This window comes from Mustelus asterias, chromosome 3, assembly GCF_964213995.1.
Source record: "Mustelus asterias chromosome 3, sMusAst1.hap1.1, whole genome shotgun sequence".
NCBI classification, from domain to species: domain Eukaryota; kingdom Metazoa; phylum Chordata; class Chondrichthyes; order Carcharhiniformes; family Triakidae; genus Mustelus; species Mustelus asterias.
Genome location: NC_135803.1, coordinates 20,239,016 through 20,265,467, shown reverse-complemented (window position 1 = coordinate 20,265,467; position 26,452 = coordinate 20,239,016). Strand labels below are relative to the sequence as shown.

The following is a 26,452-nucleotide window of genomic DNA, read 5'->3' as shown; positions in this document are numbered from 1 at the left end:
GATTTGTGCAAGTGTTAGAACATTGAAGGAGAAAAGAATGACTCCAATCTGAACCGGATACGATGGGAGATCAGATTGAGTCTGGCAGATGTCATTTAATGCAGATAAATGCAGTGTTATACATATGGCTTGGGTTTATTCCAAACACATGCATACATGTGGGATTTCAAACTAAAGTATGCTCATTGAGAGGAAAAACCAAGATGCTTATAACACGTGAATCTCTAAACGTTCAAGACTAATGCCGAGATGAGATTGCAAAGGCCGTCAGACAGTGGCCACAGTGATTAGCACTGCTGCCTCACAGCACCAGGGACCAGGTGTTCGATTCCCACCTCGGGTCACTGTCTGTGTAGGACCTACACGTTCTCCCCGTGTCTGCATGGGTTTCCTCCGGGTGCTCTGGTTTCCTCCCACAGTCCGAAAGACATGCTGGTTAGATGCATTGGCCATGCTAAATTCTCCCTCAGTGTACCTGAACAGGCGCCAGAATGTGGCAACTGGGGGATTTTCACAGTAACTTCATTGCAGTGTTAATGCAAGCCTCCTTGTGATACTAATAAAAAAACAGTATTAGGACAGTGGGAAGATGCACTCTAGCATTTAACGATAGAAAAGAGGAATAAGGTGCAAAAGGAGTGAGAGTTGGATGCACCAGAGGAGGAATTGGAACAATATGAAATAGAAGCAGACTAAGACGGATGATGAGGAATATAAAGACAGATTACAGTGCATGTATATAAGTGCACAAAGTGCGATAAGATTGGCGAGCTACAAGAACAAATAGCCGTGTAGTGGTAATAACAGAAATGGAACTTAAAAATAATGAGGACGGGGTACTTAATACTCAAGGGTACAAAGTGTTCAGGAAGGACAGGGAAAGAAAAAAGGGCTTAAAGCAAAATACAGCGGATGCTGGAATCTGAAACAAAAACAGAAAATGCTGGAAAATCTCAGCAGGTCTGACAGCATCTACGGAGAGAGAATAGAGCCGATGTTTAGGGTCTGGATGACCCTCAATCAGAGCTAAGAGGAAAAAAGGAAAGTGGGGTGGCAGTACTGATTAGGGATGACATTGTAGCATTGGAAAGAGAAGATGTCCCTGACAGAGCAAAGATAGAATCCAGTTACTCAGAGTTGAGCAGCAAAAAGTGAATGATCATGCCACTGGGGATATTCGATTGGGCTCCAAATAGTGAGAAAGAGATGGAAGAATAAGTCTGCGGGGAAATCAAAGAGGTGTTCAGGAACTATAGAGTGGTGATACTGGGGACTTTAACTATCCAAATAAGGATTGGGATTATATTATGGTAGAGGGTAAGGAGAGGGGAGGAATTTCGAAATGTATTCAGAAGAGCCACTTGGACCAATATGTTCTCAGCCCAACTAGAAAGGAGGCACATCAGGATCAGGACCAGCAAGATACCTGGCGAGAGAAGAGTTATTTTGTTTCATAGAATCCCTGCCTTGCAGCAGGAGGCCATTCGACCCACTGAGTCTGCAGCAACTCTCCAACAGAGTTTTTACCCAGGCCCCCTCCTTATCCTCATAACCCCATGCATTTATCCCGTTAATCCCCCTAACCTACACATCTTGGGACAGTAAGGGGCAATTTAGCATGGCCAATCCACCTAACCTGCACAGCTTTGACTTAATTGAGTAAATAAGGTGCTGTTGGCAAGCCTTGAACTCATGCTGATTGACTAAAAATACCTGGTTTCGGGGAAAGCTCTCTCTGAACATTTTATTTTGAACTCAGTTGTGCGTTGGAAGCAATTTGTGAAGGAATACTGCTTTTCTCTCTCTTGCTCTCTCTCTCTCTCTTACCCCCATCCAGTATTGCCTGCAGTCCAGAGTGCTGTTACCTTCAGTCAGAAAAGTATCTCGGTATAACTGATCATAGAATCATAGAAACCCTACAGTGCAGAAGGAGGCCATTCGGCCCATCGAGTCTGCACCGACCACAATCCCACCCAGGCCCTACCCCCACATATTTACCCGCTAATCCCACTAACCTACGCATCTCAGGACTCTAAGGGGCAATTTTTAACCTGGCCAATCAACCTAACCCGCACATCTTTGGACTGTGGGAGGAAACCGGAGCACCCGGAGGAAACCCACGCAGACACGAGGAGAATGTGCAAACTCCACACAGACAGTGACCCGAGCCGGGAATCGAACCCAGGACCCTGGAGCTGTGAAGCAGCAGTGCTAACCACTGTGCTACCGTGCCGCCCGTGATCTCTACTAAAAGGCAGCAAAACTGCAACAAGGCAAGCAAGAGTTGACAAAGACAGTATTTCACCAAAAATCCATCTGAAAGGACTTCCTACTGTGGCCAGATTGACAGTGTCAAGACCTTTTCGAACTTTATTCGTTTTATAGTGTTCCTTTACATGAACCTCTGCAAAGACCTTATTTGTCCTGTCCTTTGTTTTCTCTTGCACAGGGTGTGTGTGTTGGGATTTTGGAAACAGGGCAAATCATTATACTTCCAGATTACAACTTGTATGGTAATTAATTTTGCAGCTTGTTTTTAAAAAAATGCTTTATAATAAATCAATTATTTTGAGTTTATTAAAAGAAGCCTAGTTAAAGTCCCTTTTATTCTGGGTCTAGCTGTAGTGAAGGTGAACAATTGGCTATTTTTGTGAGTGAATTAAACACTTAAACAATTGCTGCGAGCTGTGGAGTAGTGGGACTTGAGAATCTGCACAGTCCTGCCATCCCGATAGTAACTTTAGCAAAGTATATGCGATCTTGGACTTCAGAGAGGTATTTGAGGAAAAAGCAGGGAAGTTATGCTGAGCCTTTATAAAGCTTTGGTTACACATCCCAAGTCTTGCGTCCAGTTCTAGTCTCCATGGTTTAGGAAGGATATCATAGAAGAGGATCATATAATTCCTACAGTGCAGAAGGAGGCCCCATTTGGCCCATTGAGCCTGCACTGACAACAATCCCACCCAGGCCCTATTACCATAACCCCATGTATTTACCCTACTGATCCCCCTGACATTAAAGGGCAATTTAGCACAGTGAATCAACCTAACCCGCACATCTTTCTGAGTGTGGGAGGAAACTGGAGCACCCAGAAGAAACCCACGCAGACACGGGGAGAATGTACAAACTCCATACAGACAGTGGCCCGAGGCTGGAATTGAACCCAGGTCCCTGGCACTGTGAGGCAGCAATGCTAACCACTGTGCCACCGTGCCATCCTATAGGAGGGTCTTCGACAGGGTGCTGAAGCGGTTTACCAGAATGGTTCCATGGATGTGGGATTTTAGCTGCAAGGTTAAATGGAAGAAGCTGGGATTGTCTTCTTGGAGTAAGGGATATTGAGGAGAGATTGAAGAGAGGTGCATAAGATTACGATGGGTTTTGTTAAATAAACAGTTTCCATCAGCCGATTGTGCAAGGACTTGGTGACACAGATTTAAAAGTTTGGGCAAGAGATACAGGGAGGATGAGAGTTAGGTTTCCTTTCCACAGCGGGTCATCAACCTCTGGAACAAGTTGCTAACTTGGATGGCAAGTGTGGATTTACAGCTAGCATTTAAAAGGGATAAGTTCCTGCCTCTGGTTGATATTTACTGCATATTAAAGATAAATAGGATGGTGTGAGATGTTCCTCATGGTCATTGTGGTCCTCTGGAAGTTGCACTGATTGAGGGAGTATTATCCAGAATGTTTTCCACTCTGAAGTAGCCTCGGATTTTTCTAAAAATCAGTTTTGCTGCTTCTCCCAGGAGTTTACACTGCTTGTGTGTGTACAGAGTTTGTGGAGGTATGTAGGATTGTAGGAGACTCAATATCAGCTGATCTTTTCCTGTTTGTCATTTTCATACATTCATTGATTCAATGTTTTATTTTAAACAATGTGTGTCCCAACAGAGGACTGATATTGGCTGTATTTCTAACTATGATTGCACAATGTAAGGAGGTTACCAGCACGTGGTAACTCCATCCAGTTACTTACTCTGTTCCCTCTCCACCATCCACTAAACCAAACATTTTCAAATTGGGACCTTGGACCCCTGGTGGGCCTGTGCAGATTTCCCAGATGAATCTTATATGAGGGTGATGTGGCAATCATCCAGGACACCATGGCCAAGCGTAAGCAACAGTTAGAGGCAGGAAAGGGGAAGTGATGGTCTGGTGGTATTATCGCTAGACTATTAATCCAGAAACTCAGCTAATGTTCTGGGGACCCGGGTTCAATGTGGTTGACACTCAACTGCCCTTGCACAACTAGGGATGGGCAACAAATGCTGGCCCAGCCAGCGATGCACATGTCCCATGAATGAATTTTTAAAAATGGAATGTATCTGCTGTACGCACAGTGCAGAGTGGTCTGGTTGTCTAATTGAGGAGAGGAGCTTGCTTGGAGGAGTGCCAAGATCCCTAAGTGGACTCATGTTTACCGAGTCTGATGGCGGGTACCAGTGAGCTGAAGTTTTAAAGTTTAATGTTTTTAAAAGTTCAGTTATTTGTGTCACAAGTAGGCTTACATGAACAGTGCAATGAAGTTACTGTGAAAATCCTCTAGTCGCCATACTCCGGCGTCTGTTCGGGTACACTGATGGAGAATTTAGCATGCCCGATGCACCTAACCAGCACATCATTCGGACTGTGGGAGGAAACCGGAGCACCGGGAGGAAACCCACGCAGACACGGGGAGAATGTGCAGACTCTGCATAGACAGTGACCCAAGTCGGGAATTGAACCCGGGTCTCTGGCACTGTGAAACAGCAGTGCTAACCACTGTGCCACCGTGCCACCGCTCAGTCTTGTTCAAGGGAGGGGAGATTTCCTTTTTTAAAAATATTCTAAGTACTACATACTCAAAGAAAGGGCGCCAAAATACAAGTTCGTCTAAGGTGCCATTTTCCTTAACATCAGAAAGGTACAGTGAAATGAAGAATGATTTACAAGTGTCAGTGTCAAACATCAGACCAAAAATGGACCGACTCTGCAATGAGAAGCAGGCACACCCAATACACTGCTAGCTATAGTATTGTCAAGAGATTTTCCCTCCAAAAACATTATTTTTTTTATTCACTCGTGGGACATGGGCGTCGCTGGCTGGCCAGCATTTATTGCCCATCCCTAGTTGCTCGAGGGCAGTTGAGCGTCAACCACATTGCTGTGGCTCTGGAGTCACATGTAGGCTAGACCAGGTAAGGATGAAAGATTTTCTTCCCTAAAGGACATTAGTGAACCAGATAGATTTTTCTGACAATTGACAATGGTTTCATGATTCTTAATTCCAGATTTTTTTTTATTGAATTCAAGTTCCACCATCTGCCATGGCAGGATTTGAACCCGGGACCCCAGAACATTATCTGAGTTTCTTGATTAATAGTCTAGCGATAATACCACTAGGCCATCACCTCCCCTTAAAAAAACACTTGTACCTACAACACTTTAATATTATGAGGATTATATATTGTGGAAATGTAGATTCACAACATCTATGTTTTTTATTGTTTGAGAGTTCAGAACACAATTAGTTAAAACAGTTTTCACTTTCTCTAAACAGAGATGCTCTGCAGAGGATGAAAAGCTGAAGGAACGAGAAGGTCACTCATCCATGTCTCAAGGGCCAAGGACATATTGGTTTGGTCGCTGATTATAGTAATAAAGTGATTGAAGAGCTTACATGAACCATATAACCATGGTAACAGAATCACTGGGAGAGATTTAGATGAACGTGAGTGTATTTTCTAGGCTTCATGTTATCTGAAGTCTATCTTTTGATGTATTGTAGTTTAGTGTTAGTATGAATAAAACGTTGAGCTCAAAGGTAGAATTAATATAAATGTTTTGAGCAAACCGCCTTTAGCTATGAAGTAGCAGGCTGGAATGATAGCATTTGGTACCGGAGTTCTTAGAGTGAATTGTGAACTCAATAATAAAGAATCCAATAATTAAATGGAATCATATTTTATGATTGACTGAACTCTTGCTAGATTGCATGGCATAAACTCATTAATGACAAAGATCTAATTTTGTGGTTGCTGCAATTAATAGGGAAAGATGATAGAATAGGGAAAGATAATAGAACAGGAAAGCAGTCCCATTGCTGACCCTAAAACAATTTGTTTTTTGCAGTTTGTTTAGTCATAAAGTTTATTTATTAGTGTCATGAATAGGCTTACATTAACACTGCAGTGAAGTTACTGTGACAATCCCCTAGTCACCACACTCTGGCGCCTGTTTGGGTACGCTGAGGGAGAATTTAGTACGGCCAATGCACCTAACCAGCATGTCTTTCATAGTTGGTTTGAGGAAGTGTGTTCCAACATTTGGTGGGTCAATGTGATATTTTCCAATTTCATCAAGTCCGATTCAAGAAAGTGTTTCCCAAGCATCAGTTAGAGAGGTCAGTATTCCCTTAGGGGTAATACAATGGGATAAATAAATTCAATCATTTCTTAATAAATGGATTGAACCTAAATGGGTGGTAGGGTGCAGAGTGCCTTATACAATAGGAGACAAAGATAGGAGGATGGAAAGAGACAAAGAGATCCTCAGTGGAGTGTGTCTAGTTCAAAAGTATGGGGGCGTTGAAGAGAAGAAAAATGCATTAGTGTTACTGTGTCTAATGCTGTAAATACAGAAGTTAAGTTTTTCTTTAAGTTTATTTATTAAAGTTTGTAAAGTTTTAAAGTTTATTTATTAGTCACAAGTAGGCTTACATTAACACTGCAATGAAGTTACTGTGAAAATCCCCTAGTTGCCACACTCCAGTACCTCTTCGGGTACACTGAGGGAGAATCTAGCATGGCCAATGGACCTAACCAGCACAAGAAACTAAAACAAAACAGAAACAAAAACAAAAACAGCTTGGGTTCTGACGAATGGTCATCCAGACTCGTAACATTGGCTCTATTCTCTCCCCACAGATGCTGTCAGACCTGCTGAGATTTTCCAGCATTTTCTGTTTTTGTTTCAGATTCCAGCATCTGCAGTATTTTGCTTTCACCTAACCGGCATGTCTTTCGGACTGTGGGAGGAAACAGGAGCACCCGGGGGAAACCCACACAGACATGGGGAGAACATGCAGACTCTGCACAGTGACCGAAAGCTGGAATTGAACCAGGGTCCCTGGCGCTGTGAGGCAGCAGTGCTAACCACTGCACCATCGTGCCGCCATCACCATGTCCTGAAGGAAAAGGCAATTGGATTCAGTTCTCGGTTCCTGAGGCTTCCTGATCTTCAAACTAAAGACAGTCTTAAAGCATTTTAAGTTTCTTTCCAGTATGAACATCAGTTGCTCTTCTGTTTAACCTATTGTAATTACTGACTTGTGCGGTTTGAAGCTAGCTAATTGGTGTATGCACACACATGGGGCAGTCTTATCCACACCACCCCCCACCCCCCTGCAGTGTGTATCGCGGCAGTGGAGGTGGGAGCTTCTGATCCTGCCATTGTCAATGGGGTGTCTCATTGTATACAACCCCCCCCCCCCACCCCCCACAACATCGGGAAACCCTGCAGCGGGGAGTTCGCTGCCGATGGAACAAGAAGATCCCGCTGGCTGGAATAGCCGGAAAATATCAGCCATGGATTTATTTTGTGAAAACTTGAACCATGTTTTTAGTTTGGAACTGGTTGAAGTTGCGATCCTTGGGCTTAGGATCTGGGAATATAACAAGAGTTTGAAAATGAGTGTTCATAAGTTGAATGAAGATTTTGATGTGACGGCTGAGAATGTTCATTTCGATTTCAGATTGTGAACCCATAATTCGGGCAGAGTTTGGGTCACGCTGTAAGTGAAAGCAGTTGGTGTGGATGTTTCTGATTTCTCAAGCTGCACGAAATCTGCCCTTGAACTCTTTTTGTGCTGGAACGTTGAAGCTTTTATTTCACCGCGAGAGCCAACCTTTTGTTCAGTCCTATTGCTTTTTTTTAAACAGTAATTCAAAAAAGCATCTGAAGAAAGCAAAGATGAAGTGATGTACTTTTTTGTAAGCCCACATGTATGAATGTTTCTACATTACTAGTGCTATTGGCTCGAGTGGTATTATCGCTAGGCTATTAATCCAGAAACACAGCTTATATTCTGGGGATCCGGGTTCAAATCCCGCCACGGCAGACGGTGGAATTTGAATTCAATAAGAATAATCTGGAATTAAGAATCTACTGATGACCATGACATTGTTGATTGTCGGAAAAATCCATCTGGTTCATTAATGTCCTTTAGGGAAGGAGATCTGCCATCCTTACCTGGTCTGGCCTACATGTGACTCCAGAGCCACAGCAATGCGGTTGACTCTCAACTGCCCTCTGAACAAGGGCAAATAGAGATGGGCAGTAAATGCTGGCCAGCCAGCGACACCCACGTCCCACTAATGAATTTTTTAAAAGTTACTGGTTATGGATTCACCTTTTTTCCAAGATGAATTATTTTTTGGTTCCCTTTATTTGCCCAAATTAAATTGGAGTTTGAATTAGATTAACCTTTTTAATTGTGAAAACCCAACTTCCATTCGTAGTCACAGTGTAACTTTGGGTATTGTGAATTATGCATCGTTCTCTACTCCCCGGTATGAGATGGACACATAAATCAAAGGTATTTTTGAATTTCTGACAAGCTTTGAGGAGTCAGTAATTCGAGGGGACTCCTGACTGTTTAATTATCTTGATGGTCCAACAATGTGTGACCAGAGAAGAGAGTTCTTCTGCTGTCATGATGTTAATGATCTATTGAGATCCTGTAGTTGGGTTGCAATGCATAATTGTTTATAGTATTAAAGTTTTAAGTTCATTTAAAGGCTGCAAGAAGCTGGCGCAAGCTGACATTGATTGAAGAGGAGTCTTACGGACTTGAAATGTTTCTCTCTCCACAGATGCTGCCAGACCTGCTGAGTTTTTTCCAGCACTTTCTGTTTTTATTTATGACATTGATGGATGATGCCTGGTTAGTCTTCTTTTGAAATGTAGGCAAGTTAATTGCACAAGCAGCGTTTGTGCCTTTGAGTTTTCTATCATAACTTAACCCAGTTTTTAATTCATCAACTTCTGTTTTGAAAATGTACCTGGAAGTTTAACAGGATTGTTCAACATTATTTTGGAATCCATAGATGACAGCATGGGTTTACTAAATTCAATGGAAACTGAACTGAGGTTTTGCTGGATGTTTAGTGTATAATTTGTGTCCTTGTCAGGGGTTTGCTAATAATGATCAGATACAGATAAACATAGGCCGGCACTTTGCATTTATTATACTAATAGAGTCATGGGGTGGGAATATCCTCCCCCTCTGCAACACATTTCCCAGTGGCGGGAGGTGATGTGCTGCTCGCTGGTGGTGGGATCTTATGGTCCGCCATTGTCAATGGGGTTTCCCACTGAAAATACCCCTCACCACCGGGAAATACATGGTGAGGGTGCGCTGTCAGTGGGGTCATAAGATCCCACTGGCATAAATGGCAGCAAGGTTTTGGCGACTGAGTCGCAGAATCCCTACAGTGCAGAAGGAGGCCATTTGACCCATTGAGTCTGCACCGACTCTCCGAGCGAGCCTCCCACCCAGGCCCTATCCCCGTTACCTCATGTATTTACCCCACTAATCCCTCTAACCTACACATCTGTGGACACCAAGGGGCAATTTAGCATGGCCAATCCACCTAACCCGCACATATTTGGACTGTGGGAGGAAACTGGAGCAACCGGATGAAACCCATGCAAATACGGGGAGAACGTGCAGGTGCCACACAGACAGTAACCCAAGGTTGGAATTGAACCCGGATCCCTGGCACTGTGAGGCAGCAATGCTAAACACTGTGCCACCATGCCACCCACAGTTCTCACAGTAAACTATGAACTCAATAATCAAATAACAAAGTGTAGCACGGGTTTGTTAAAGACAAGGATCTAATTCTGTGGTTGTTACTTCAAACACAGATCTCAGTTGTAAGATAAGAAAATTGGCGGCGTTCAGACGAGCTCCCAACATTCAGGGAACTATCAGGACAACCCCGCTGGAGTAAAGGGGGAGCTATTGGGGCCCCCCAGAGAGTTGGGCAGCGGGGAGTGGTCCCCCCGGGCATGGGCACTCTGGCAGTGCCAGCCTGTGCCCCCTGGCACATCCCAAGGGGCAAAGTGCCCATGCCCAGATGGCACCTTGGCACTGCCCAACAGGGCATGTGGCCAGCTAGAGGTGGAGCCGGCTGGGGGTGGGGCCTGGGGGGATCCATGGGGTGAGGGGGGGGTCCCGCTACCACTCTGCATTGGGATCAGTCAGAGCTGGAGGGAGGCCAGCGATCGGGGCAGCTTGGGGAGGGAGGAAGGGGGGGGGGGATGGCCAGCCTGGGGGGTGTGCTGGGGGGGTCTGCCTGAGGGGAGGGTGGGGGTGGGGAGGATTGTCACTGCTGGGAGGGGGGACTGGAGATTGTGGCACTCCGGGACAGGAAGCGGGGTCGGGACTGGCCCGCGAATGCTCATGTGGGCCACGATTGGGCTGTGAAGGTGTCGGGAGGGGCAGCACTGCGAGGGTCCTGGGCTGGCCAGCGATTGAGCTGGCCACCAAACTGCAGGCTGATGGGTAGGGGCCACTGTGCATGCGCAGAGGCCCAGAATCTATCAGCCTCTGGTGTGAATAGGCCCCCCCCCCCCCCCCCCCCGAGCTTTTAATTATATTTACGATTGTGACCTCTGCATTGCACAGAGTGTGGGAGATTCGAGTGTGAAGTTGCACTGAAAAGAACTGGCGTGATTTGCACCAGTTTTCCCGTGAATTCGACACTTAGAAACTTTGGGAGAATTGTGGTTTATATTCTTTTAAATATGTACAACTGACCTTTAAATAAATTACTGTTTTCACAGGCCTTCCATGAACAGCTTAGTCTTTACATTTTGAACTCCGATTAGGAAGTCCAGCAATAAGAAATGAGCATCATAGAATCCCTATAATGCAGAATGAGGCCATTCAGCCCATCAAGACCACAATCCCACCTAGGCCCTATCCGCGTCACCCCACCTTTTTACCCTGCAAGTCCCCTGACACTAAGGGGCAATTTAGCACGACCAATCAACCTGAGCTGCACATCTTTGGACTGTGGGACGAAATCGGAGCACCTGAAGGAAACCCACGCGGATACGGGAAGAACGTGCAAACTCCACACAGACAGTGACCCAAGGCCGGAATTGAACCCTGGTCCCTGGCGCTGTGAGGCAGCAGTGCTAACCACTGTGTCACCATGCTGCCCCAGTGGAAATCAGCTGTACAATCATTACAATTACTTTGTCCCCAGAATACGTACAGAGAAGACAGACAACGAGAGCGAAAAGGACCAACAGAGGCAAGAGGGGGAAAGAGAGCAATGGACTATGAAAGAGCAGAGAAGCAAGAAAGGAAGAGATCAGGATAACAAGATGAACAGGAAGCAGCAGCAGAGAGGAAGATGGGAAAAAGTACAATACACCAGTCACTCAGGCTTACTGTGTAGACAGGGATAAGACTGAGACAAACGAGGTGAGATCCGAAAGGAACAGTCAGGGGTAGACACTACAGAAACAGGGGAGAGACACAGAAAAGGAGAGACAGTAGAGATTAATGCCACGCACACATACACAATTCTGCATAATCCTCTGCTTCCTAGGAGATATTACAGGGAGCTATACAAGAAAAATCTTTTGAGTTTTCCAAAGGTTCAGTGGGATTTCTGACCAACAGGTCAGAGCAGTAGTCACCATCGCCCCCTTCTGGTCTATAAGGCAGGTTGCAGACCCTCACGGCCGTGCTGCAGTCAGGTTTCCCGAGTGGCTGGAACCAAAGGGACAAGTGCTTCTCAGAGTCACATCAGGAAGGGGAAGAAAATCTAGGACAGTAATGTTTTGTGTTCAGAGGACACCGGTTGCTTTGTTCGTCACCGAATATTACGAAAATGGATACTACTGGTTAAAACATAATGGGGGCGATTTTCTGACTTGCCGCGCCTGGCACAGATGTTGCGCCAATCCGGAAAATAGTATGCGTACCTAAAGATCGGCTCCGTGCCTGGTACCAAACAGTCTGCAATTATTGCGGTCCCTTTCTAACGGCGTGAACCGGAAAGGGCCTGAGGCCGATTAGCATATTTAAATGAACACGGCCCGTTTGACACCGGATTCTCCCAGCTCCCAGGATCTTCCGGCGTGGTGCAAGAACGGCGAGAATCATTGCTGGTCTCCGCTAACGGACAGCTGGCATGATGGCCACGCCAAGGGGGAGGGGGGTGGGGCTTCGGAGGCCATTGAAGCTCCCGGCTGGTCGAGGGCATGGCCGGGTAGTGTCCATCAGGCAGTGCCCGTCTGGTACCCCAGTATTCGAGTCATTAAGACACTGGGGCAAATTCCGCCCAACATTTTCAATTCAGGCCTCAGAGGAGTCTTGCGGCAACAGCCAGCCTGTAGCGGGTGTCTCTGCAGAGGTGGAGGGCTATTCCAGCACTAACGATTTATTAGCATCCACCCTCATCAAGGATTGGACACTAAAAGGTAGACAAGCAAAACCTGCCTGATTTTTATCTGTCCCACAGAGGGAATAGGAACATAGAAGAAAGGAGGAGGAAGAGGTCCTTTGAGCCTGTGATACAGTAGCTGCCTCACATTAGACAAGACGATAAAACACTGCCGATGCTGTAAATGTGAAAATAGATGAGAAATAATCCTCTCTCACCTTCCTTTGAACCTGATCTCTCACTCCTGTCTCTCAGCTAAATGTTGAATTTACATAGAAACATAGAAAATAGGAGCAGGAGGAGGCCATTCGGCCCTTTGAGCCTGCTCCACCATTCATTATGATCATGGCTGATCATCCAACTCAATAGCCTAATCACGCTTTCTCCCCATAACCTTTGATCCCGTTTGCCCCAAGTGCTACATCTAGCCGCCTCTTGAATACATTTAAGAGGGGGGTGGTGGGGGTAGATCATGGTTCATTTGATCACAACATCAATATCTCTCATGGTCATTAAGGCCTACTGGAATCTTCCCGTGTCCTAAGCTGATTGGCAGATCTCCTTCCATTTATTTCAGTCTTGTGATCATCCTCCTGTGTTCCACTTTCCATCTCAGCTCTGCTTCCTCTCTGTCCCATCGCTTCTTGAGGAATTATGAACGCTGTCACCACTGGAGGCTACTATACCCAAAAAGTGACTTAGCAGCATGGTCCAAATCCACTTTGGGAAGCAGATGAAAATGCTGGTCTAGCTGCACTCAGTTTGTGACCAGGTGGGACCCTCACCATGCAGCTTGTAAAATATCATTTCTAATCTACTGACTCTCTCCTTCAACATGAAGCAGTGATAGCAACTGACCCTCCTTTTTCACTGTCCAATGGCATCATAAACATTATGAATGCCAAAACATAAAGGCTCACTAACTCGGTGCAACATCTCAGGTTTATCATTATCATACCCAACAGGGGAATGGGGATAAGAGTTCAAGCTCAAAATACCCAGCACATGCAGTGGTATTTTCTCACTTTAACCCATGCTTTGAAAGCAATGATTGAATGGCAGAGCAGACTCGATGGGCCGAATGGCCTAATTCTGCTCCTACCTCTTATGGTTTTAATTGGGGCATTTCCTTGAATCTCCATTTCTTTTCTTTCTATCTCCAGCCATTTTCCTGCTCTTGCTCCATATGAAAACACACGTTTCCTTGATCTTTAGCCACATTTTTCTCTCTGTATTGATGGTACAATCAGTGCTCCTTTGAACTTCCTTCACTTGCACTGTCCGAGTTCCTCATTCTTTCCCAGCACTTGAAAATCGAGAAATGTCTGATAACCATCCTCACTGCGTCCTATCACGTTCAAGCTTTAAGAATCTCAAATTGGCATCAATTCAGTATTTCCCAATTTTCTTTACCCTAGTTAGGGCGGCACGGTGGCACAGTGGTTAGCACTGCTGCCTCACAGAACCAGGGACACAGGTTCGATTCCCGATTTGGGTCTGTGTGGAGCTTGCACATTCTCCTCATGTCTGCATGGGTTTCCTCCGGGTGCTCTGTTTTCCTCCCAGTCCAAAGATGTGCAGGTTAGGTTGATTGGCCATGGTAAATTGACCCTTAGTGTCAGGGAGACTAGCAGGGTAAATACGTTGGGTTACGGGGATAGGGGTTGGGTGGGACTGTGGTCAGTGCAGACTCAATGGGTCAAATGGCTTCCTTCTGCACTGTAGTGATTCGGTGATTTATATATTCTGTGATAGTTAAATCCTGAACGTTGGCTTTGGCCCACTCACCTTTCTTTTTCAAATAGTTTGCTGTCCAGTTGCTATTTCCTTCTGAAAATAACTGGTCCAAATTGAGAATCAGCAGTGAGGGGAATTGTGGGTTTGAACTCATATACCCCTTCCCCCATGGGGCAACATGTTGTTCAAGTTGTCAACAGTGACTTGGTAGATAACTAGAAAATCTACAGCCACTACTATCCTAAAAAAATACCTCTACAAGCAAATCTGAGTTCATTGCTCAGAAGCTTGACACCATCCAGTAGCCCACTTCATTGCTCCCCTTCCATAAACATTCAATCCCTCTACCACCGGTGAACTGTGGCAGCCGTGTGTACCATCTACAAGATGTGCTGCATGAATTCACCAAGGTTCCTTAGGCAGCACCTACCAAACTCACAGCCACTGCCATCTAAAAGGACAAGAGCAACAGAGATCTGGGAACATCATCACCTCTAGGTTCCCCTCCAAGTCACTCACCATCCTGACTTGGAAATATATTGCCATTCCTTCACTGTCGCTGGGTCAAAATCCTGGAGTTCCCTCTCTAACCGCACTGTGGGTTTACCTAAACATGATGTGGAGATGCCGGCGTTGGACTGGGGTAAACACAGTAAGAAGTTTAACAACACCAGGTTAAAGTCCAACAGGTTTATTTGGTAGCAAAAGCCACACAAGCTTTCAGAGCTCCAAGCCCCTTCTTCAGGTGAGTGGGAATTCTGTTCACAAACAGGGCATATAAAGACAGAGACTCAATTTACATGAATAATGGTTGGAATGCGAATACTTACAACTAATCAAGTCTTTACTGAGTTTCACTGGCTGTCTTGTCTGGAGACAATACACATCTTTTTAGCCTGTCTTGATGCTCTCTCCACTCACGTTGTTTTGTTTCTTAAAGACTTGATTAGTTGTAAGTATTCGCATTCCAACCATTATTCATGTAAATTGAGTTTGTGTCTTTATATGCCCTGTTTGTGAACAGAATTCCCACTCACCTGAAGAAGGGGCTTGGAGCTCCGAAAGCTTGTGTGGCTTTTGCTACCAAATAAACCTGTTGGACTTTAACCTGGTGTTGTTAAACCTCTTACTGGGTTTACCTAAACCTCAGGGATTGCAGTGGTTCAAGAAGGCAGCTCACCACCACCTTCTGAAGGGCCATTAGGGATGGGCAATAAATGCTGGCCTGGTCAGTGACGCCCACAATCCATAAGTGAATTAAAGAAATAATGTGAAGGTACATGTCTGTTGTGAAGACTGGAGATTATAATTGGATCTCATTGGCCGTCACAATCTATGCGATCAATAAAACACACGTCAGTCTAGCAACAAGAGAATTCACGTGAACAAGGACCGTGGCTGGTGCTGTATTTGCTCAGTTGTGATGGAAAAGCTACAGAGGGAATGTTACTTCCACCAGCATTTTCTCCACACATATGATGCACAGCAATGACCTAAACTGCCTGCACTCCCTGAACCTACTGATCACTTCCCTGTGATTTAACAAGTCATAATTGATCCAGATTGATCACCAGCGTAAATGAGACCAATTAAGGAAATCCACTAAGATTAGCTCAGTGGTGAAGGTGCTATATTTTTGAAATCAAGGGATGTAAAATTAATATGATCCGTTCCACTTTGTGAACTGTGGGGGCAGATTTTTGAATAATTCTTACTGTTTACACTGAAAGGATATCAAAGCTGTGACGATGCCATAGGCTGACCCCATGGCAAACGATCCAGCAAAAATCCACGCAAAGTTCCCAACTGATTTGAAGAAAGCAGCAGCATCAAACATATCGGAGTTGTCCTTTGGGCTGTATATGGATATGGAGCTGTGAAAAGAAAAGAATAAGTGTTAGCATGGGTGTAATGACCTCAACGAGGCCCATGAGATGGGCCTCTTGGAGTATGAGCTCCCTGATTGAGGTAATGATTGGCTGCCCGATCAGGAAGTATATTGGAGTATTAGGGCTACTGGCCCACCAGATTCTGACTATATGCCTGAAGCACTCTTAGGAGTGGAATAGAGTTTGTAAATAAAGGGAATCTGGTGAAGGGACACCGGCCTTGCAGGAATTATTTCACTGGGTCAAACAATCGGGCCAATTTCGAGGCTTCACTTGTGACCAGATCACGAAAAGTTACAGAAGTAATCAAGATGGCAAATGGAATGTTGGTCTTAATCTCGATGTGGTTAGGACGTGGTGGGCAAGTGGTGCTTCAGTGTTTAGATGCCAAGCAGGACAACATCAGGAATGCTGTGCTCAGTTTTGGACAGCACACTTCAGAAAGGCTGTTTGGGGCACAATACAGCTGCTCCAGAATAATACCACAGGCTTAAAAGTTGAAATAAAAAATCATGAGGATAGTTCATATAAATTTAGGTCCTATTGCCTTGAGTTTAGAAGGCTGATGGGTCACCTAAATTGAGAATTAAAATATCCGATGGAGCAGACTCAGAGAAATTAGCTCCTCCAGTGGGTGAATCTAGGACCGGAGGGCATAATCTGAAAGTTAGATCTAGGTCAGATGGCAGTGAAATCAGGAAGCACTTCTTCCATGCAAAAGGTATTGGGAATCTGAAAATCCTTCCCCAACAGGTTGTAGATTGAAATTGTTGGGTAAAGAGAACAGGAGCAAAGGTAAGTAATAATGATGAAGTACAGATGAGTAGCGGTAGAACTGGCCTGCGAGGCTGAATGGCCTACTTCTGTTTCTATATAACAAAGAACAGCTTTTTTGAGTCACAGAGTCATTTATGGCACTTCATGAGGCCATTCATCCTGTGATGATAGCAGCGCAATTGTTAATTATATACATTGTTTTCTTATATTTAAGGGGAATACTTAAAACTTCAGTTTTATTCTACAGGCTGTTGGTATGTTTGGAGGAATGCAGCTCAAATTCTGGGATAGCAGGATAATTACTCATTTCAACTTCGCAAGTCTTATGTTAAGTAGAGCTAATGGACTTTTGTTCACTTAAGTTCCCCTGGGATTTCTGATTAAAGAGATTGACAGGGTCATGTGATGATGTGGTTAATGTGCAGAGCAGGGTCTATTGCAGAGGGGAAAACAGCTTTTGAGTTGCTGAAGCTTGGTTGAAGTTAGAAGGATTTTGCAGGCTTCTGGAATTCTATCTCTCTCTGAAGACTGTTAACAAATGTTAAAGCAAGTATGCCTGCGTTTGCTAACTGGATTTATTTAAAAGTGGATTTGATTTATGCATGAATGGGGCTTATTTGGGACTGGAATAGTCATAAGTTATAAAGTAAAGTGGCTTTCTTTCATTTTCAAATATTATTCAACTGTTAATGGTAGAGCTGATTTATTTGTTAGAGCTATATTTAGACTGTGTTACTAAATAAAGTTTGTTTCACTCTACAAGATCCCTAATTTGTCAGTGGAATCATTCCTGGAAAGAAATATCCTATCCTCGCATTTAGGCCAAAATAGAAAAATTGTTGGGGTCGCTTGGGGTTCTGGTCCAGCAGCCTCACAATCCCATCAAGTCCATGCTAGCACCTTGTTGTATATTGCAGTCAACTCCAATCCTTTGCTCACTCCCTTTAGCCATGCAGCTTCATTTCCTTCAAGCGCCTATCCAATTTCCTTTTGAAATCATTGTTTCCGTATCTTCCAGCCTCATAGGCAGCGAGTTCCAGGAAACTCTTCCTCACATTTCCCCTGTATGCCTCCCAAAATCTTCAATCTATGTCTCCCCAATCCTTTCACAATTAACTGGTGGGAAGAACTTTCCCTCGCCTGCCTTATCTGAGCTTGTCATTACCTTGTCCACCTCTATCAAATCTCCTTTTCTCCAATCAGAACAACCTCAGCCTTTCCAATCTACCCTTGTAATGAAACTCATCCCAAAAACCCTGGAAGCTTTCTAGTAAATCTCCTCCAAACTCTGACCAGGTGGTTAATCTATGCCAAGCATTTCTAGCCTTTCCAGTGCCTCCACCCTGTCAATGTTCACATTTTCCACTGCCACCATTATCTCTGTTTCCACCGATACTTTGTCAGATTCTTCTTCCTGAGTAAACACCAATAAAAAGAACTCATTAAGTATCCTACCTTTGCCCTGCTCCTCTAAATATATCACTCTCTTTGTCCCTAATAGAACCCACTCCACCTCTCCCTACCATAAGATGTAGGAGTAGAAGTGGACCATTCAGCCCATCAAGTCTGTTCCGCTATTCAATGAGATCATGACTGAACTGATATGATAATCATCAACTCCACTTTCCCGTTTTATCCCCATAATCCTTGATTTATTACTAATTAAAAATCTGTCTATTTCAGTTTTCAACATACTTAATGACTCAACCTGTATAACCCCCTCTGCGGTAAAAATTCCACAGATTCACTACCCTCGGAGAGAAGAAATTCCTCTTCATCTCTTCCTTAAATGGATGACCTCTTACTCTGAGATTATGCCCTCTGGCCCTAGACTCCCCCACAAAGGGAAACTACCTCTCAGCATCTACCCTGTCAAGCCCCCTAAGAATCCTATATGTGTCAATGTCACCTCTCAATCTTCTAAGCTTCAATGAGTACAGGCTCATCCTACTCAATAGGAAACTTCCTCCATACCTGGAATCAACCTAGTGAATTTTTCATAGAACCACTACGTAATAAAAAGTAAAATAAAATACAATCACATTACTACAGAAAATGGTGTGCTGGCGCTAGGAGAATTCCTATCAGTTCATGGAAATGGCAGAGAAAGATTGCCACTGTAGTTTGCGCATGTAACTCATCCCAATTGTGTATAATGGTTTAAGGACCTCAAGGGAACAAGGAAACTGAGCACAAAAAGAGCACACTACAGAGCAGAAGGAGGCCATTTGGCCCATTGAGTCTGTACAGATTCTTCAAAAGGGCATCTTATCCAGGCCCACCCCATCCCACCACCCTATCTCTGTAACCCCGCACATTTACCATGGCCAATCCAGCAAACCTGCGCATCTTTGGACTGTGGGAGGAAACCGGAGTGCCCGAAGGAAACCCATGCAGACATGGGGAGAACGTGCAAATTCCACACAGTCACCCAAGGCGAAAATTGAATCCGGGTCCCTGGCACTGTGAGGCAGCAGTGCTAATCACTGTGCCACCATACCACCCTCACCAATTCCAGTGTATTACTGCCTCCATTGCCAGTATATCTTTTTTTACTTAAGGGACCAAAACTGTTCATAGTATTCAAGCTGTGACTATTCCAGTCTTCACTATTTTTATACTCCATTCGTTTTGAAATAAAGGCCAACATTCCATTCGCCTGTCCAATTACCGGCTGAACTTGCATGCTAGCTTTTTGTGATTGATGCACGAGGACCCCAAAATCCCTCCGTGCTGCAGCTTTCTGCAGTCTCTCTCCATTTAAATAATACTCGGCTCCTTTATTCTTCTTACTAAAGTGCATAACTTCACATTTTCCTGCATTATATTCCATCAGACAAATTTTTACCAGCACACTTAACTTGTCTATAACCCTCTGTAGACTCTTTGGGGCAAATATTCCCGTCCCGCCCACCATGGGAATCGTAGTGGATGAGGGGCGGACTATGGAAAGGTCCGTTGACTTTGGGTAGGATTTTCTGGTTTTAGGGCGAGCGTGGCCAGAAAATCCCATCCTTTGTGTCATCCTCACCACTTGTCTTCCCATCTATTTTTGTGTCATCCACAAACTTGGCCCCAGCACTGACCCCTGTGGCACTCAACTAGTTACAGGTTGCCATCCTAAAAATACCCCTTTTATTCCTACTCTCCGGCCAGAATTCACCAGCCAGCAGGATTCTCTGGTCCTGCCAGCAGCAGCCCCTGCCATGGGTTTCTTGGCGGTGTAGGGTGATTTCAATGGGAATTTTCTCATTGAGAGTGGTGGGACCAGAAGATCCTTACCAACTTTATTCGCCATAGTATGTGTGTTTATATACATGCATTGTAATCCTGTCTTTCCATCCCTCTTAGTCATCCTTTGTCTGCTCTGAAGTAATATGGTACCACTTTCTTCTCTAGCATTGTCTAACATTCTCACTGTTTGCATAGTAAACTCCTTTGCTACTTCAATACACTGGTGGCCATCCCACTGTCAATTTGGTTTACACCCACCCATTCGTAAACCTGGCTGCAAGAACATTGGTCCCAGTTCTGTGGAGGTGCAACCCGTCCATTTTAAAAAAGTGCTTTCTGTCCCAAAGATGGTCCCAATACGCCAAGAATCCAAAACCCTCCCTCCTGCACCATATGTCAAACCATTCATTGATCCTTCCTATCTCCCTCTTTCTACTTTGGCTAACACGTTTCACAGGGAGTAATCTGGAGATTACTACCCTCCACCGGGAGTAATATGGAGATTACTACCCTCCACCGGGAGTAATATGGAGATTACTACCCTCCACCGGGAGTATTATGGAGATTACTACCCTCTATTTGCTTACACTCTTCAACAAATATTAACATAAGGGGTTTTGTTACGAGAGAAATGGAACACTTTCCCACTTAACATGCATGAACTCTCCCATGTCAGAGATACCTGAGGTCAAGTGCATCAAGTTCTGCCGTTTCTGTTCCCTCAAGCTCCTCAGCCACTATCTCAGAAGAACACTCTTTATTCCAGCAGTGTGATATTTCTATTTTCCACACAGGCCATTCTTATAGACTCCCACCGAATAAAATCCCTTTTACTCAAGTCTGGGACCAATCGGAAACAAATCTCGCCCATTTCTTTTCCTTTCTCAGGCACGTCCCTTATTAAAAATTGCAACTCAGCTCACTTCACATGGGAGAATGGTAACTTGAGTCTGTGCCGAACTACCAAGCATAAATTGAAAGTTCCCTTCCTTCCTCAAACTCAGGTGTATTTTAGCTGAAAATAGAATAACAAACGGCCGACTCTCCTCAAAGTTGCATACACATGTTGAAAGTGCGGTCAGTGTAAAATAAATGCTTCATCTTTGTGCCTTCATCTTACTGTCTACAATAGGGACATGGGACAATTGAACTCTTACATAATTACCATGCAGCGTATTACTGCTCTCCTGAAAACATTGCAAGGCAATGACCCAGCAATGTGATAAATATCAGGACTTCTCATCACTTCCAGCTGCTCAAGATAATATTTTGTCAGAGTCAAAAACACTTCCCTAATAAAGCTGCAATCTGTAGACAGTACGCACAAAGCCTGTAAGACATTGGGTTATTTATGAACCCATATGCCTTCTGGATTGAAGTACATCGACTTGCCAGCATCCCATTCATTAGAAGAGATCATGTTCATCAGTTTTTATAGTTTACAAATTGGCTTTACTGGCAGTTGAGGTTTACAAGAGGAGATAGAAAGACATGATATTTTATGAATCAAGTCTCTATTAAATGACAGGGGAAGTAAATCAACGTCTAATCACAGAAGCTGTGGAGATTCTGAAATGTCACAACTGAAGTCCCGGTTTTAAACCAAGCCATCTTGGAGAGGTTGCGGGGGGCGGGGGGTTGGGGTTGGGATGAGGGGGGGGGGGGCGTAACAGATCAGGTCCGATGTCAGTTTTACACTTTGCCCAATATTCAGCTCCATTAGAACCCTCCTTATTCTTCAAAGGTGAGTTATGTGAAAATTAGGTTTCTGAGGCAAACAAGAAACCCAGGCCAAGATTCGCCCAAAACAAAACTAAGTGCCCAACGGGCGGGAAAACCGGACTATTTCCCGCCCTTTTTTTGGGCGTACTTACCTGAATGAATCTCCGACACTCTGTGCAATGCGGAGTACCTCAGAGTGATTCATGCTAAAAAGTAGGCGATGGGGTCTAATCTCGCACGAGAGGCCGGCAGCATAGCTCTGAGTGAGCCACAGTGCATATGCCAATCTGTCAGTGCGGAGATCAGCGCATGCGCAGTAGTCCTCTGATCGCTGGCCTTCCCCGGAAGCCGCCCCCCCAGGCCAGCCCCAGTCTCCTCCCCCCACCCCGGGCCAGCCCCGATCTCCCCCCAAGACCAGCCCAAATCTACCCCCACTCCCGGTCCAGCCCTGATCAATGCCCCCCCCCCCTCCCTCACCTCCCTGATGACCAGGCCTGATGCAACCCCCCCCCCCCCCCCCCACTCCCCCGCCAATGGCCAGCCTCGATCGCCCTCCTCCCTCTCCCACTTGCAGATTGGCGGCAGATCTCCCCCCACCACCACTGATTGACCCCCAGTAGGCCCCACCCCCTTGCCACAGCCTGGTGGGCAGTGCCAAGGTGCCTGTGGGCAGTGCCAGTTTGCCCCTTGGACAGTGCCAAGGTGCCAGGCTGGCACTGCCCAAGAGGCACTCCCCCCTTGCCTTCAACCCCCTGGTGGGGCCTCAATGGCATCTGTCCCCACCAGTGGGGTGAGGATGCCTGTTCCGCATTAGTGGGGAGCAGTTGTAAACTCCACAGGTGGGAAGCATCCCGGCGGGGACGGGAGACGCAAGCGGACTCAGAGAATTACGTCCCAGGCCCACTCTGAGTTCTGGCGTGAAGCTGATTAGGCTACAAAAAGGCACCTGCGAGACCCGCGACCAGAACCTCGCAAAAGGCTGTTGTCTCCTGCCCCACTGCGCTACTCGAGCAGCGCACTGGGCTGGGAGAATCCTGCCATCATTTTTTACTTTGCATCAATCACATCTTAAACGCCATAGAAATCTTGGGCCAGCCTCGCCCGCACTTAACAGATTCAATCGTTTTGCACCCTTCAGAGACAGCCGTGCACAATAGATCATTCGTTTGATTGTCAATTGTGAATTTAAAACTCAACTTTCATTTCATGAGGCTTCACAGTAATTCACATTGGGATATGTATAATGTTTTACTTTGGGGGATGGTGTAAGGTGAGTAATATTTCATGATTTTCATCTGCGTTGAAGTTAATCTCAGTAAATGTACACATGGCGTAGTGGTATTGTCACTGGACCAGTAATCCAGCGACCGGGGTTCGAATGGCAGATGGTGAAATTTGAAATCAGGAATTAGAAGTCTAATGATAACCATGAAACCATTGCTGTAAAAACACATCTGGTTCACTAATGTCCTTTCGGGAAGGAAATCTGTCATCCTGTCTGGTCGAGACATCTGACTCCAGATATACAGCAATGTGGTTGACTCTTAAAGGGCCCCCCCCCGAAATGCCACTCAGTTAAGGGCAATTAGAGATGGGCAATAAATGCCAGCGATGCCCACATCCAATACATTTTAAAGAGCTATCATCCAGACTATGAAGTGTTTAGACAGTTACATGGGTAAGATGGGTATAGAGGGATATGGGCCAAACATGGGCAATTGGGACTAGCTTAGGGGTTACAAAAAAGGGGCAGAATGGACAAGTTGGGCTGAAGGGCCTGTTTCTATGCTGTAAACCTCTATGACTCAAGGGGAATGCACTCAGGTAGAACAGACGACCAACCAGTCAATGCAGACTCAGGTGGAACGCACCACCGAGCTCAGTGAATGGACAGTGGTGTGGACGCCTGACAGAGTGTAAACTCAGGTGATAAAGTCTAACACCTAGCTCAGTGAATGGAGACAAAAGCAGCTCAGTATCTAACTCAGTGAAGATCAGCATGTAGCTCTGTGAATGCTAAAAAGCAAGATAATAGCCTGCAGCTAAAACAGCAACAGCAGACTAAACTGCAATAAACCACTGCTGAATGCAGCAAATGTGGATTTAGTTGGAATAAACACGACCACAGCAGGGAGTCTATATATCGTTGTAATAGACTGCTACCTGGTTATGTAATAAAAATGGACTTGGATGGGGTCGAGTGCTGACTATTATAGTGACTTGGATGTGGTTTATGTTTGGGCGATGTTGAAGTCACTCGCAGCTGGAACAGGCTGCCACTAAGTGGAGCAAATGTTGTGTTCTGCAAATTGGCAAAAAGCTAATTAAACCAACAAAGCATGGCATAAGGACTCGAGTCAAAACAGAAAATGCTGGAAAAACTCAGCAGGTCTGGCAGCAAGAACAGAGGATCCAGAAAACGTTCTGGCAGCTTCTGTGGTGTGAGGAACAGTTAAGGTTTCGAGTCTGTGTGACTCACCCTCAGAGCTGCCAGACCTGCTGAGTTTTTCCAGCATTTTCTGTTTTTAATTTCAGGTTTCCAGCACCCACAGTATTTTGTTTTTACATAAGGACTCAAGTTTTGAAACAGAAAGAGATTAAAAGGGCTAAGATTAAGAACATAGGAACAGGAGATGGCTTTTCGGTCCCTCGAGCCTGTTCTGCCATTCAACCAAAGAACAGTACAGCACAGGAAACAGGCCCTTCGGCCCTCCAAGCCTGTGCTGCTCCTTGGTCCAACTAGACCAATCGTTTGTATCCCTCCATTCCCAGGCTGCTCATGTGACTATCCAGGTAAGTCTTAAACGATGTCAGCGTGTCTGCCTCCACCACCCTACTTGGCAGCGCATTCCAGGCCCCCACCACTCTCTGTGTAAAAAACATCCCTCTAATATCTGAGTTATACTTCGCCCCTCTCACCTTGAGCCCGTGACCCCTCGTGATCGTCACTGATCTGGGAAAAAGCTTCCCACCGTTCACCCTATCTATCCCCTTCATAATCTTGTACACCTCTATTAGATCTCCCCTCATTCTCCATCTTTCCAGGGAGAACAAGCCCAGTTTACCCAATCTCTCCTCATAGCTAAGACCCTCCATACCAGGCAACATCCTGGTAAACCTTCTCTGCACTCTTTCTAACGCCTCCACATCCTTCTGGTAGTGCGGCGACCAGAACTGGATGCAGTACTCCAAATGTGGCCAATCAGCGTTCTATACAGCTGCATCATCAGACTCCAGCTTTTATACTCTATACCCTGTCCTATAAAGGCAAGCATACCATATGCCTTCTTCACCACCTTCTCCACCTGTGTTGCCACCTTCAAGGATTTGTGGACTTGCACATGTAGGTAGGTCCCTCTGTGTTTCTATACTCTTGATGTCTCTGCCATTTATTGTATAACTCCTCCTTACATTATTTCTTCCAAAATGCATCACTTCACATTTATCTGGATTAAATTCCATCTGCCACCTCTCCGCCCAATTTTCCAGCCTATCTATATCCCGCTGTATTGCCCGACAATGCTCATCGCTATCCGCAAGTCCAGCCATCTTCGTGTCATCCGCAAACTTGCTGATAACACCAGTTACACCTTCTTCCAAATCATTTATATATATCACAAATAGCAGAGGTCCCAGTACAGAGCTCTGCGGAACACCACTGGTCACAGACCTCCAGCCGGCAAAAGACCCTTCAACCGCTACCCTCTGTCTCCTATGGCCAAGCCAGTTCTCCACCCATCTAGCCACTTCTCCTTGTATCCCATGAGCCTTAACCTTTTTAAACAACCTGCCATGTGGGACTTTGTCAAATGCCTTACTGAAATCCATATAGACGACATCCACGGCCCTTCCTTCGTCAACCGTTTTTGTCACTTCCTCAAAAAACTCCACCAAATTTGTAAGGCACAACCTCCCTCTTACAAAACCATGCTGTCTGTCACTAATGAGATTGTTCCGCTCTAAATGCACATACATTGGCTGATCGTCTACGCGAATGCCATGTTCCTGCACAATCCCCATGTCCTTTGATATCTTTAATATCTCGAAACCTATTGATTTCTGTCTTATCATACTCAGTGCCTAAACCTCCACAGCTCTCTGGAGTAGAGAGCTCCAAAGGCTTACCACCCTCTGACTGAAGAAGTTTCTCCTGATCTCAGATCGAACTGGCCTACAGCCTATTCCTTATTCTGGGACTCTGTCCACTAGTAGTAGACTCTCCCCACAGCCCCACTGTCCCCTCCCCCCACCCCATCCCAAGAAAGGGAAACATCCATCTTGAATTTATCCTGTTGAACCCTGTAATAATTTTTTGCTTCAGTGAAATTGTCTGGCATTTTTCTAAATTTCGGAGAAGACAGGCCCACTTTCCTCAATCTCTCCTCTTAGGATAATCCCACCATCCCAGGAATCCGTCTGGTGAACCTGGGTTGCACTCCCTCTATGGCAAGTATAGCCTCCCTTAGCTAAAGAGACCAAAATTGTACACAGGTGCAATCTCAACAAGGCTTGATACAATTGCAGCATGACTTCTGTACTCCTGTACTCAAACCTTCTTGCAATGAAGGCCAACATAACATTTGTCTTCTGTATGTTAGCTTTCAGTGATTCATGGACAGGGACACTAAGTCCCTTTGGACATCA

The 26,452-nt window shown here is 45.2% G+C and overlaps 1 protein-coding gene across 1 annotated transcript in view; it reads right to left on the bottom strand.

Annotated features, from left to right (window-relative positions):
* The window catches only part of LOC144485955 (sodium/hydrogen exchanger 9-like), a 285,192-nt gene that overhangs the window by 145,029 nt on the left and 113,711 nt on the right, over nt 1–26,452 (bottom strand). Inside the window, exon 7 of the mRNA XM_078204030.1 lies at nt 15,922–16,060. Within this exon, the coding sequence (XP_078060156.1) occupies nt 15,922–16,060 (139 nt within the window). The remainder of the gene's footprint in view (nt 1–15,921; nt 16,061–26,452) is intronic.